At 37.3% G+C, this 12,568-nt stretch overlaps 1 protein-coding gene across 1 annotated transcript in view; it reads left to right on the top strand.

The window, feature by feature from the left end:
* The window catches only part of adamts12 (ADAM metallopeptidase with thrombospondin type 1 motif, 12), a 55,812-nt gene that overhangs the window by 2,087 nt on the left and 41,157 nt on the right, over positions 1-12,568 (top strand). Inside the window, exons 2-7 of the mRNA XM_068221333.2 lie at positions 837-961; positions 3,713-3,862; positions 5,172-5,315; positions 8,501-8,645; positions 10,802-10,894; positions 11,541-11,686. Coding sequence (XP_068077434.2) covers positions 3,732-3,862; positions 5,172-5,315; positions 8,501-8,645; positions 10,802-10,894; positions 11,541-11,686 — 659 coding nt within the window. The 5' untranslated portion in view covers positions 837-961; positions 3,713-3,731. The remainder of the gene's footprint in view (positions 1-836; positions 962-3,712; positions 3,863-5,171; positions 5,316-8,500; positions 8,646-10,801; positions 10,895-11,540; positions 11,687-12,568) is intronic.

Below are 12,568 nucleotides of genomic sequence, written 5' to 3'. Positions count from 1 at the left end.
AGAATGGACTCACTGTTTAGTCATGCCAAACATGCAACTGTTAATGTGCACTGTGTTTGTAACCACTAACTTAAATATATTTTTCACTTTCATTGGAATGTATGTGTTAAAATGTCAATGTCTTAATAGTATTTTTATTATTATTATTTTTTTTAACAAAATTTCCCTTATTTATTTATTTATTTATTGTTGTTTTATCTTATTTTAGTTATTTTTTTATTTTCCATTTATTTATCTGTGTATTATTTTTTCTTGCATGTGAAAACATATTTTTATGGCTCTGTCGGGATGGGGTGGGTGCTCTTTGATTGGTATTTGGTTACTAATACAGTATGTATGTATCACATTTTTCTGAAACAATAAAAGTGTTAAAAAAGTGGTAAAAACTGATACTGTTTAACTCTAGAGAATCTGTAATAATGAGCCAATTAAAAATATAAAGCAAAAGTGCTCTTTTAAGGCAAGACATTTCTGGCTGAAACACAGTCAATTTTGAGATTTTTAGCTTTTCATGAAGTGTTTTTCCAAAAACATTTTAAAAATGCACCTTAGTGTTTCTGTTGTCACACTATATCAATCTGTGTCTGTAGATTTCAACTACAGAGGGATATTTTCAGACCCTACATTATTTACCTCATTATGTATAACATTTTATTCTACAGTGTGCTTCAAGGTGGTTCAGATTGATCATATATGCTGGTTAGTGATGGTTTAATAGTTGACTGCAGGTTATGTTTGATAATGAGACTGAATATATGCATTAAACAAAATATGCTGGTGTTTTATGCAGGGTTACTGGATGCAATAGAAATTAAATGAGTTATGTGTGTTTTCAGAAAGGGCTGAAGATTATTCACCATGCTGATACCACTCTCACCAGCTTCTGTACTTGGCAAAAAAACCTCAATCCTCAGAGTGACACTCATCCGGCACACCATGACGTTGCTATTCTCATCACACGGTAAAGGCACAGTGATCTGTAAATATGAACAGTACACATAGAAATACATTGCTTTTTTTTTCTTTACATTATATGCATTTCATTATTTCTTTATTTTTATATATTTGTGATTGATTTTGGGACAAGATTAAATGCTACTGCATTTTTTAAATGTATTTATATTTTCCCTTATATTTTCAGTCATAATTATAAGTTTATTTAAGTTTATAATTGTTTAATATATATTTTTTGTCATTTCTTTTTATTTTAAACATATTTATATGTGTTATTAGTTGATTTTCATTTTAATAAATTTATTTATTTTATTTCTAAATATAATACATTGTTGTTTATTTTTATCCTTTAGTTAACTTAAATTAAAAAATATATAATTACAATTTTTTATTTTTTTTGTCATTACCCTTGTGTATATAAAATTGAAGTCAGAATTATTTGCCCCCCCTATTTATTTTTTTCCCCTAATTTCTGTTTAACGGAGAGAAGATTTTCAACACATTTTTAAATATAATAGTTTTAATAACTCATTTCTAATAACTGATTTATTTTATCTTTGCCATGATGACAGTAAATAATATTTGACTAGATATTTTTCAAGACACTTCTTTACAGCTTAAAGTGACATTTAAAGGCTTAACTAGGTTAATTAAGTTTACTAGGCAGGTTAGGGTAATTAGGCAAGTTATTGTATAACGATGGCTTATGCTGTGGAATATTGAATAAAAATAATTTGCTTAAAGGGGCTAATCTTTTTGTCCTTAAAATGGTTTTTGAAAAATGTAAACATTTTTTAAAATTTTATTCTGGCCAAAATAAAACAAATAAGTTGAAAGTAAAAACTTTCTCCAGAAGAAAAAATATTATCAGACATACTTTGAACATTTCCTTGCTCTGTTAAACATAATTTGGGTTACACTTCAACTGTATATACAGTTTATTAGGGGTGTAAAGAATCACGGTTAATCCTTGATTCGCATGGATCACAACCGACGGTTCGGAACCCACATGACCAGCTGATGATTACATTTCTTTTTTTTTACTTTACTAAATTTGTAATGATCACTAAGAGATTGGGTGGTGGGTTTCATAGGTTATTAAAGGTGTTTTCTGTCACTACTTGTTTAGTCTCCATTAATGCATTCAGTGTAAGCTGCACTATTAATCATTAAAAGATTAGGATCCCAACACCCATGCAACAACAATAATAAGTCGTGGTGATTTGCATATGTTTATTATTCCTTTGTATCACAGCATTCAAATCTGTGTTTTAAAAATGGAAAATCAACAAAGAGATTCAGATTCAGATTCTAGTTTATAGTTTAGATAAAACCACTCATGTTTATAGTAAAGATTGAAATTGCCATCATATGCATTTAACAATGCTCAAAAAAGAAAGTTATTGGCAGAAATATGTATCAAAAATATGCCACTGAATAATTCTTCAAAAATGATCATCTAGCAATGAAACATGAAGTTTTATGAGGGAATAGCTGAAGCATTTATTGAAAATAAGACTAAGAATAAATCTGGGTTTTACAAATTATAATGTTAGATTTATACTTTTAGTCTCACCAGGAACAGTAGCAGTGACTGTGAATTTCTCACAGTACTGAATATTTTACTATTTATTTTTATTCAGCAGATTATTTCTTTATTTTATTTTTAATTAAATTAAAAGCTATGTTTGTTAAAACCAAAAGAGACTTGCAGTGCTTTTTTAGTAATAAATGGAAAGAAAATTGTCCAATCTGTGACTAAAAAAATCATAATGTGATCTAAACTGTGATTTGTGATCCATTACACCACTTATATATATATATATATAAAAGTGGAATATTATGATATAATAACATACTGTAAGAATGCATAAATCAATACATACATATGCATTTCTATTTCTATCATTTTTATATTCCTATGATTATATTCCTATGATCGAAACAATATCCTGGCATTAATACAATTTACTGCATTTGCTCAAATTACCTTTGTTTATTTTATAATGCTGAATAAATCTAAATACAACTGCACATACAGCATACAGCTGCGTATTCATTCATTCATTCATTTTCTTTTTGGCTTAGTCCCTTTATTAATCCGGGGTCACCACAGTGGAATGAACCGCCAACTTATCCAGCATATGTTTTATGCAGCGGATGCCCTTCCAGCTGCACCCCATCACTGGGAAACATCCACACACACTCATTCACACACATACTGTAGGGACAATTTAACTTAACCAATTCACATGTGTTTGGACTTGTGAAGGAAACCGAAGCACCCGGAGAACAACCACGGGGAGAACATGCAAACTCCACACAGAAATGCCAACTGACCCAGCCGGGGCTCGAACCAGCGACCCATCTTGCTGTGAGACGAACGTGCTACCCACTGCGCCACCGTGCAGCCTACAGCTGCTTATTTAAACACAATAATATTATTAATATTACATAAAGTTCCATGATCAGGCGTACAGATAAACTCCCTCACTCTTGTTTATAAACTATAAGCTATAAACTCATAAAAAGCTCCATACTGAATGATCTCATCATGTTCGATCCTCCAAGCTTGTTTCTGAGATTCCCCAGAGCTCCTGCATGCCGAACACAGCCAAAACACAAGAAATCTGTGCCAGTTTTTACATACAGTAAATGACAAAGAATACTTAACTCTTGTTTCTCCCTGCAGCGTGACTTTAGTGGCCTGTAAAGGGAATGAACGCTGCGTCTGACCTGAGGTGATTTGTGTTTTCAGGAAGGATGTCTGCGCTGGCATGAATCAGCCGTGCGAGACTCTGGGTTTATCTCACCTGTCAGGCATGTGTCAGCCGCATCGATCCTGCAATATCAATGAGGACTCGGGGCTTCCTGTGGCGTTTACCATCGCTCATGAGCTCGGACACAGGTGAGCTTGTGCAAGCCAGTGACGACATAACTATTAAATTAAAAATTTTCTTCTGAAGAAAGTCGTATTTGTTTTATTTTGGCTAGAATAAAAGTGTTTTTTAAGTTATTAAAATAATTTTAAGGTCAAAATTATTAGCCCCTTTTAACTATATTTTTATCAATTGTCTACAGAACAAGCCATCGCCATACAATGAATGGCATAATTATGCTAATTGACCCATTTAAGCCTTTCAATGTCACTTTTAGCTGTACAGAAGTGTCTAAAATATTATTTATTTACTGTCATCATGGCAAAGATAAAATAAATCAGTTATTAGAAATGAGTTGTTAAAACTATTTGGCTCCATTTTTCACGATCTATGCGATCTATACGATCTAATTCTGAAGCTGCGGTCACACTGGATTTTTCTCCCTATAGACTTCCATTCATATGCACGCGAATGCGTCAGACCGGAAACTTATGGTCACGCAACAAATTTTGTTTTGCATTGCAAAGTTCAAGTTTAGTGAACTCTTACCTGCGAAATTACCTCTCTGGACAGATATTTTAAATATGGACTAGTCGCTCGCTTTTTTTAATGTCTAATCATCTTGTTTAATGCCGCCCCTTTTCGCAGCCCCCTACGACAGAATTTCACACGCACAAACTCTAGTATGACTGCAGCTTAAAGAGCATGGCTCAAAAGCATTAAGGGCATGGCCAAATCCACTTTTACTATTTTAAGGATGGAAAAATATACTTTTGAGCATTTCCTGCATTAAACCAGTCACAGTCTCATCTCCCATTCACTTTAAGAGTCAGTTGAGTCATGCCATGGCGCGTTTGCTATTTACATGGCAGACTTTGTACGTGGAAAAACGGATGCTTCACTCGCGAGAAAACAGTTAAACAGAGCATTTACAGTGCAAGGATAAAGAATGAGCCTCCTCCATTCGGCCTCTTTCTCTTTACTTCACTCTTTTACTTTCGTGAAGTAAGGAAAGGTGTTGTACTCACTCCACTGAAGACATCCATTAGCCTACATAATTTCGTTAAGCACAAAGATTTGTTTCAAAACTATTTCAAAATTAATTTCTGATTTCCAGCAAATATCCATAAATATATATAAAAAAAACGAAGTTATATACGCACCCTGTTGTCAGCATCCCCTTCACATTACATAAGTACATGTCGTGTGAAATACATAGTGTAATCGGCTGATTATGAACGTACAGAAATGTAGATATTTTTTAAAGATAGTTTCACCCTCCGTAAATCTCTGAATAGCAGTGAATGTCTAAAAGGAGAAGTGTTTTTTGTGTTGTAGTTTTGGCATCCAGCATGACGGTCAGGGCAACGACTGTGAGTTTGTGGGCAAACAGCCCTTCATCATGTCCCGGCAGCTCCAATATGACTCCTCTCCTCTCACCTGGTCATCCTGCAGTAAAGAGTACATCACACGCTTTCTGGAGTGAGAACACACTCTCATGTACACCAACATGTCATTAACAGTACAGTATGTGTTCTTAAGTTGCACTAACAGTGTGTCTGCCTAATTTATTAATGGGTTATATTAAGTCATGAAAGAGTTAAGTTTGTTAAAGGTCACATAGTTTACCCCTTTTTATGATTTAATATTAATATTATGGTTCTTCTGAGTGTGCCAGTTTAGGTTCAGTTCAAAACACAATTCAGATTTGTTTATTAAAATGTGTTCAAATGTGTCATTTTGGGGGTGTGTACACAGCTCGCTGTTTTAGGCGTGTGTTGCTTCACATGAAAATTAGTTTTAAATTCCCGCCCAACGTAACAAGAGGGCGGAGCCGAGAGCTCCCCCGCTCTGTGTTTGGCAACAGACAGGCAGACAGAGAGAAGCAGCGTGAGTGAGAGGATCAGCATTCCGCCGTACATGTACGCCTCGGACACAGACCAAGCAGAGAGTGCACAATTATTTGTGTTTGTATAGTTTTACAGCCAACTGTGTGCTAGTTTCAAGTTCCGAGCTTTTACATCGAGACTAATAACCACACACTATGAATTACCTTTGACTGAGGCACATGAATGACCCGCTTAGAGCCGCGACACGGCACACCAGACACGCACATTCGCATGTTATTTAAAATGAAACTATTCAGGTGGAGCTCTGTGGCGCGGCTGAAACATGAAGTGTCCCGAATCAAATCTGGGTGCTGCGGACAGCCACCGACTTTAAGCGCCATTGTGTGTACCCTGATAGAAACCTATGTTTAGAACTCTAAAATGCATGGAGCTGCGTGGCGCTTATGGTGTGCGACCTGCAGGCAAGTTTGTTATTTTATTTCCAATGGAGCGACACTCACGTGAGGCAAAGGCGCTCGCACTTTCAGCTTCACAGATCAGATCACACTCACAGGGAGCTTCTGTGACCGCGAGAAATGCAAACGTTTTAAGGTAGACGCAATGAAAAGTACACTAGTTTGCAAACCTACCTACAAACACACTAAGTTACAAACAATAATTCCGATTAGAGCGATCATGTGGTGAATGTTGATCTTGTGTTGAGCCCAATGAGCCTTGCATCTAAAAATAGAGCAAGAGCAGGGGCGGACTGGCCATCTGGCAATTCTGGCAAATGCCAGAAAGGCCGGACCATTTTTAAATGTGGGCCGGTCAGCTATTTATTTATTTATTTTTTCATATGTAATATCTCTTAAATATGGTACTGCTTATGTAACTTTACCATCTGTATACCAATATTAGTATTGAATGTGAGTGTCCGTGGGTGGGGCTGTGTCTGTGTGGTAATGTGGGCTGTTGTGGCTACAGTGCCAGGGCTGATTTTTAGTCCCAGTCCGCCCCTGAGCAAGAGTGTTCCTCTAGTGACATCGCTTTGACTCACACACTGAAAATGGCAGATGTGAAACAACAAACCGAGGATATGGTGATGCGTGCCTGTCAATCAATATTGGTGGGCAAGAGGACCGCACTCCTACGTCAAGTTGCGGTCGATCTAAAAACCGCTCCAATTGGTCCACTGTTTTTATGTTGTAAATTGAAATAAAAGGACTGTGTGTGTTTATATCACCCCAATATGACGGTCTATACATTATACTTACACACATCTGTCCAAACAGCTTGAAAAGTAGATTTTTCACCATAGGTGCCCTTTAAAGTCTGCGTGAATTGGACGTTGCTGAGACTTTTATTATAATATGTTGATGTACTTACAAATGAAACTGAATATTGAGTTGAGGCGGGGCTTTCTTTTTGCAACTGTAAGAGGGCCGTGGTTAAGAATATTATGTACCAGTTGAGTAACTTGTAAAGATTAATTATTCACCTTAGGAATAACAATGTGCGCTAGCAAAATAAACACTGTATATTTGGATTCCATAAGTACTATCAGGGGTAGGTTTAAGGATATAACCATGGCTTTACATTAACACCCACCAAACTGCCAAACGCAGGTAGATTTTAGCTGTGGCGGGTTAGACAGCCACCTCCACTAGCCACTTTGGCTGGTTGAAAATTACTTTTAAATTGTAGTTTTCTTAAAAGCAGGGTTCGACAATAAGGATGGCCCAATATTCGTGCAAATGCGAATCTTAACATCGAAAAACAGCAGGACTGACAAATATAATTTTGTTCGTGCTGGCAAAAGAAAGCCGGTTGAATACCGAATGAGAGGATTGTTTAAAACATGTGCGCGCTCCCGTTTTCTTGATTGGAACAACCGTGCCTGGAAACGCAACTGATTGCTTCTCTTTTAAATAGACCAGACAAAAAAGGTGTTCATGCTCCCACAGTCCTGCTGCTTTCAAGAGCTCCAGATTGGTCTTTTTGTAAGCAGCACCGGTTGCTTTCGCTTTAACCATTATTTAAACAGGATATAGGATATTAACTTCCCATTTCTGTGTAGTTAACTGGTGTCAACTGTTAAAGAAATGTTTTGTTAAATAAAAAGTATAGTTTGCAGCTATATTTTGCTTGTTTTTCCTTTAATAGTAAGGAAATCGTTTTATTTGGTTTGTATTTTAAATAATATTACTAATTAAAATAATGGATAATGTAAACATACATTTAACCACCACTATAATGGTTCATACCATTGTGAATGCTTGGTTGCGCCATGTTTACTAGTTTGAAACCGCAACTCTAGAGCACCAACAGACTGTGTAGGTGTTCACAAAACTGTTTCCTGTAAAATAGGCATTAGTACTGTATAGGTATCTGTAAAACTAGATGCATAGTTTGTATTTTAATACACACTTGCTCACACATGGAATACATTTTTCATTGTCATTCATTAATAGGTGCAGAAATGCAAACCTGGCACCATTTATTTAATATCACAAATGTCACTGAGGACCACTAAATGTCCCTCAAAACACTGAAAACAAAACTTTGACTAATCATTTAGACGTAATTGAAATAAATGTATAACTTTGGTACACTGAGGCGTATTACCGAACGTAACCGTAACGCTTGACCCCCCCAATCGCCAATGGATAGTTCGCACCCTGATACTAACACATAGAACTAAAACTAACCAGTAGTCAACACTAGTAAGGATAGATCAAATTAATCAGTAAATAAAGTATTTTCAACTGATTGATTGGGAGTTTTTCAGACAAGGATCTTGGTTTATAAATTATCATCTTCCTGTTGTGTTGTCAGTCGTGGCTGGGGTTTCTGTCTGGATGACCGTCCTTCTAAGAGAGACCTGAGCACCCCGGGAGCAGCTCCAGGAGTGAGATACACACCGCAGCACCAGTGCCAACTGCAGTACGGCCCTAACGCCACCTTCTGCTCAGAAGTTGAGGTGAGTAGTGCATTTAATACAAAAAAACACCATAAATAGAATTTACATTACATTATTGTAATCAAATTAACTACGCAGTGTAGCGAATAATTAATTGCTCATTTATTCATTTAATTTCGGCTTAGTCCCTGATTTATCAGGGGTCACCACAGTGGAATGAATTTATCTAACTAAAATCTATATAACTGCATATTAATATTGATTGAGAAATGACCACCAAAAAATGTATTAATTGTGTTAAATGCAAAAAGCATCAAGTAGATATTTACAAAAAAGTAGGGCTAGACAAAATATTTTGATTTAAACATTGAATTTATTACAACGTTTAGGCTACAATGACCACTATTTCTTTATTTATTATAATTGCACTAACTTTTTAATTTTAATTAATTAAAAGATATTTACCGTTTGCTCTTAAAGGTGCAGTATGTAAGTTTAACACCCAGTGGTAGAACTAGGCATTGCACCCCTGGTTCAAAAGCAGGTTGCCACATCATACAATGATCACCTCAGGTACAGCTCATGTGCTTAATTCAGTGTTAAATGCTAACAATGTGAGTTTGAATGGCATTTTACATCGCATTTATTGCCATACTACTGAAAGCAGCAGCAAATAGTTCACCTCGAATCTTGTGAATAAAATAAACCAATTGAAATGGAATTTCACTGTAAGCCAACACATATCAGTGATTCAGCATAATAATTATGATAATAATTTCTTACATTTATAAAGTGCTTTTTCTGGGCACTCAAAGCGCTTTACACATTGGGATGGATCCATCTGGATGATGCGATGGCAGCCATATTGTGCCAGACCACACACCACAAACCAGCTGATTGGTGGAGAGGAGACAGAGTCATTCATTCATTTCCTTGTCGGCTAAGTCCCTTTATTAGTCCGGGGTCGCCACAGCAGAATGAACCATCAACTTATCCTGCACATTTTTACACAGTGAACCATCGACCCAGTGACCTTCTTGCTGTAAGGCGACAGCACTACCTACTGCTTCACTGCATCAATGGACAGAGGCCACTGGGCAAATTTGGCCAGGATCTCGAGGTTAAACCCCTACTTTTTTCGAAGGACATCCTGGGATTTTTAACGAGTCATCCGAAAGACGGTGCTCACTGAGCAGTCCCCTTCACTATACTAGAGCATTAGGACCCACTCAGGCCACAGGTTGGGCCCCCCCTGCTGACCTCACTAACACCACTTATGGCAGCAACCTAGCCTTCCCATGTGGTCTCCCATCCAGGTACTGACCAGGCGCAGCCCTGCTTAGCTTCAGTGGGCGACCATGTGAGAGTTGAGAGAGCTATCTGCCGGCAAGTACATTTAATAATGCTAAAGAGGGTTAATATGTATTAATTAGATTATAAACATTACCATTTCGTTGAGGTGCAGTGAGCGCACTGTTCTGTGCTTGTAAATGGCTGCATTCAAATTTCTGTTGTGTTTCGTCTGGTGCAAACAGCCACATTGCTTATCACTGTGTATCTAATCACGTAGTGTGTTGTGAGCACATGCAGTTACAATGTAACCTGCTCACCTAAAGTTTACACTCGTCACATTTAGTCTGCTACTGTCCACCAGAGGTCGCATTTCAGTCGCGTTTTAGTCACATATGCATGCTCTGAGAGCCTTCCTGAATGAATGAATGAATGAAATGCATGTTTTCCATATATTTCCATTGAATATCTGCAAACATATTATGGTATTTTTATACTTTAGAAGAGTCAAAAACTTACATACAGCACCTTTAAACAGTGCAGTTGCCAACATTGTATAAAATACTTTTGTGTTCTTCAAAACAAAAAAAATATATTGAAAAAAGTGAGTAAATGACAGAATTTTTCATTTTTAGGTAAACCCTGCTTTTACATTTGACATTTTTAGGGATAATTTGGTAGTTTGGTACATTTCCAAAAATTCAATTTTAAGAAAACGCAAACAAAGTGTTAATTTCATGTGGACTTTTTTTTCTATTTGCCTGTGATCTGAAAATATTTCATGCTTTAGTAGAGAAATGTTCTGTTAGAGTTCAACTCATATTCATTCAGGAAGATTGCTTTGATTTGTATCTAAAGTATAACATATTTTCTTGTCTGGATTAACAAAAGGAGATCTTTATTAATTCAGCCTCTGCTGTTTGCAGAATGTGTGTCAGATTCTGTGGTGCTCAGTAAATGGATCGTGCCGCTCTAAACTAGACTCACCGATCGACGGAACCAGGTGTGGACCTGAAAAGGTAGGAGAGATACACAATTAGAAAGAAGCACATAGTATTTGTTCTGTTCTTATATCTTTAAAGGGTTACTTCACCCTAAAACGAATATTCTGTAACTAAATAGATGACCTTGTGGTATTTAGTCCTAGTACTGCTGGACTTCAGCAGAGTTTAAATATGTACACATATCATACGCTGATCCTTCATTCATTCATTTTCTTTTCGACTTAGTTCCTTTATTAATCTGGGGTTGCCACAGTGGAATGAACCGCCAACCTATCCAGCATATGTTTTACGCTGCTGATGCTCTTCCATCTGCGACCCATCACTGGGAAACATCCATGCACACTCATTCACACACATACACTACGGACAATTTAGCTTACCCAATTCACCTATAGCGCATGTCTTCGGACTTGTGGGGGAAACCGGAGCACCCGGAGGAAACCCACGCCAACACGGGGAGAACATGCAAACTCCACACAGAAATGCCAACTGACTCAGGCTGGGAGCGAACCAGCGAACTTCTTGCTGTGAGGTGACTGTGCTACACACAGTGCCACCTTGCTGCCCTATGCTGATCTTAAATATCTTAATTTGTGTTCTGAAGATGACCGAATGTCTCTGGAGTAATTAATAACCCTTTGACTGTGTATCTGTGTGTCAGTGGTGTATCTCTGGTGAGTGTGTGATCGTGGGGAAGTTACCGGAAACCGTGCATGGAGGCTGGGGTCCCTGGAGCTCCTGGTCTCACTGTTCTCGCACCTGTGGAGCCGGAGTTCAGACGGCAGACAGGGAATGCAACCAGCCTAAGTACAGTTATTCCTCAGTGCTTTTCTTTTATTCATTCATGTCTTAGTATTTTTTGTCATTTTTGTTTTCTTTATAGTCCTTCACTTGGTGTTAAAGCAGGGTTTCTCAACCACGTTCGAATGTTGGAGAAAGGAGGCCATTGACATCTATAGTAGAAAAATACTATGGAAGTCAACTGCAGTTTTATTCCCCAACATTCTTCAATGTGTCTTCCTTTGTGTTCAACATTCGTTCACAAGTCTATTCTGTCAAATCTTATGTCTTTGCTTTTGAGCTTATGAATTCAATGGCCATTTTATGAGCTAAAATGCACATAAATCATATTTTTAAAGATTTTACATGCATGTTAATAAAAGATTAAAATGCAACATTTCATTTACCTTTTAAAGCTGGTAACAATTTGAACTGATAACAATTATAAAACACTCACCGGCCATTTGTTAGGGTCAGCTGTCCAACTGCTGTTTAACGCAAGTTCAAACTGAGCATCAAAACGAGAAAGAAAGGGGATTTAAGTGACTTTGAATGTGGCATAGTTGTTGGTGCCAGACAGGCTGGTCTAAGTATTTCAGAAACTGGTGATCTACTGGGATTTTTACGCACAACCATCTCTAGGGTTTACAGAGAATGGTATGAAAAAGAGAAAATATCCAGTGAGCGGCTGTTCTGTCGGCGCAAATATCTGGTTGATGCCAGAGGTCAGAGGAGAATGGCCAGACTGGTTCCAGCTAATAGAAAGGCAACAGTAACTCAAATAACCACTCGTTACAACCAGAAGAGCATCTCTGAACACACAACACGTCCAACCTTGAGGTGGATGGGCTACAGCAGCAGAAGACCACACCAGGTGCCACTCCTGTCAGCTAAGAACAGAAAACTGAG

Source organism: Danio rerio, chromosome 5 (assembly GCF_049306965.1).
Source record: "Danio rerio strain Tuebingen ecotype United States chromosome 5, GRCz12tu, whole genome shotgun sequence".
NCBI classification, from domain to species: domain Eukaryota; kingdom Metazoa; phylum Chordata; class Actinopteri; order Cypriniformes; family Danionidae; genus Danio; species Danio rerio.
This window is presented reverse-complemented; position numbering and strand designations above follow the sequence as displayed.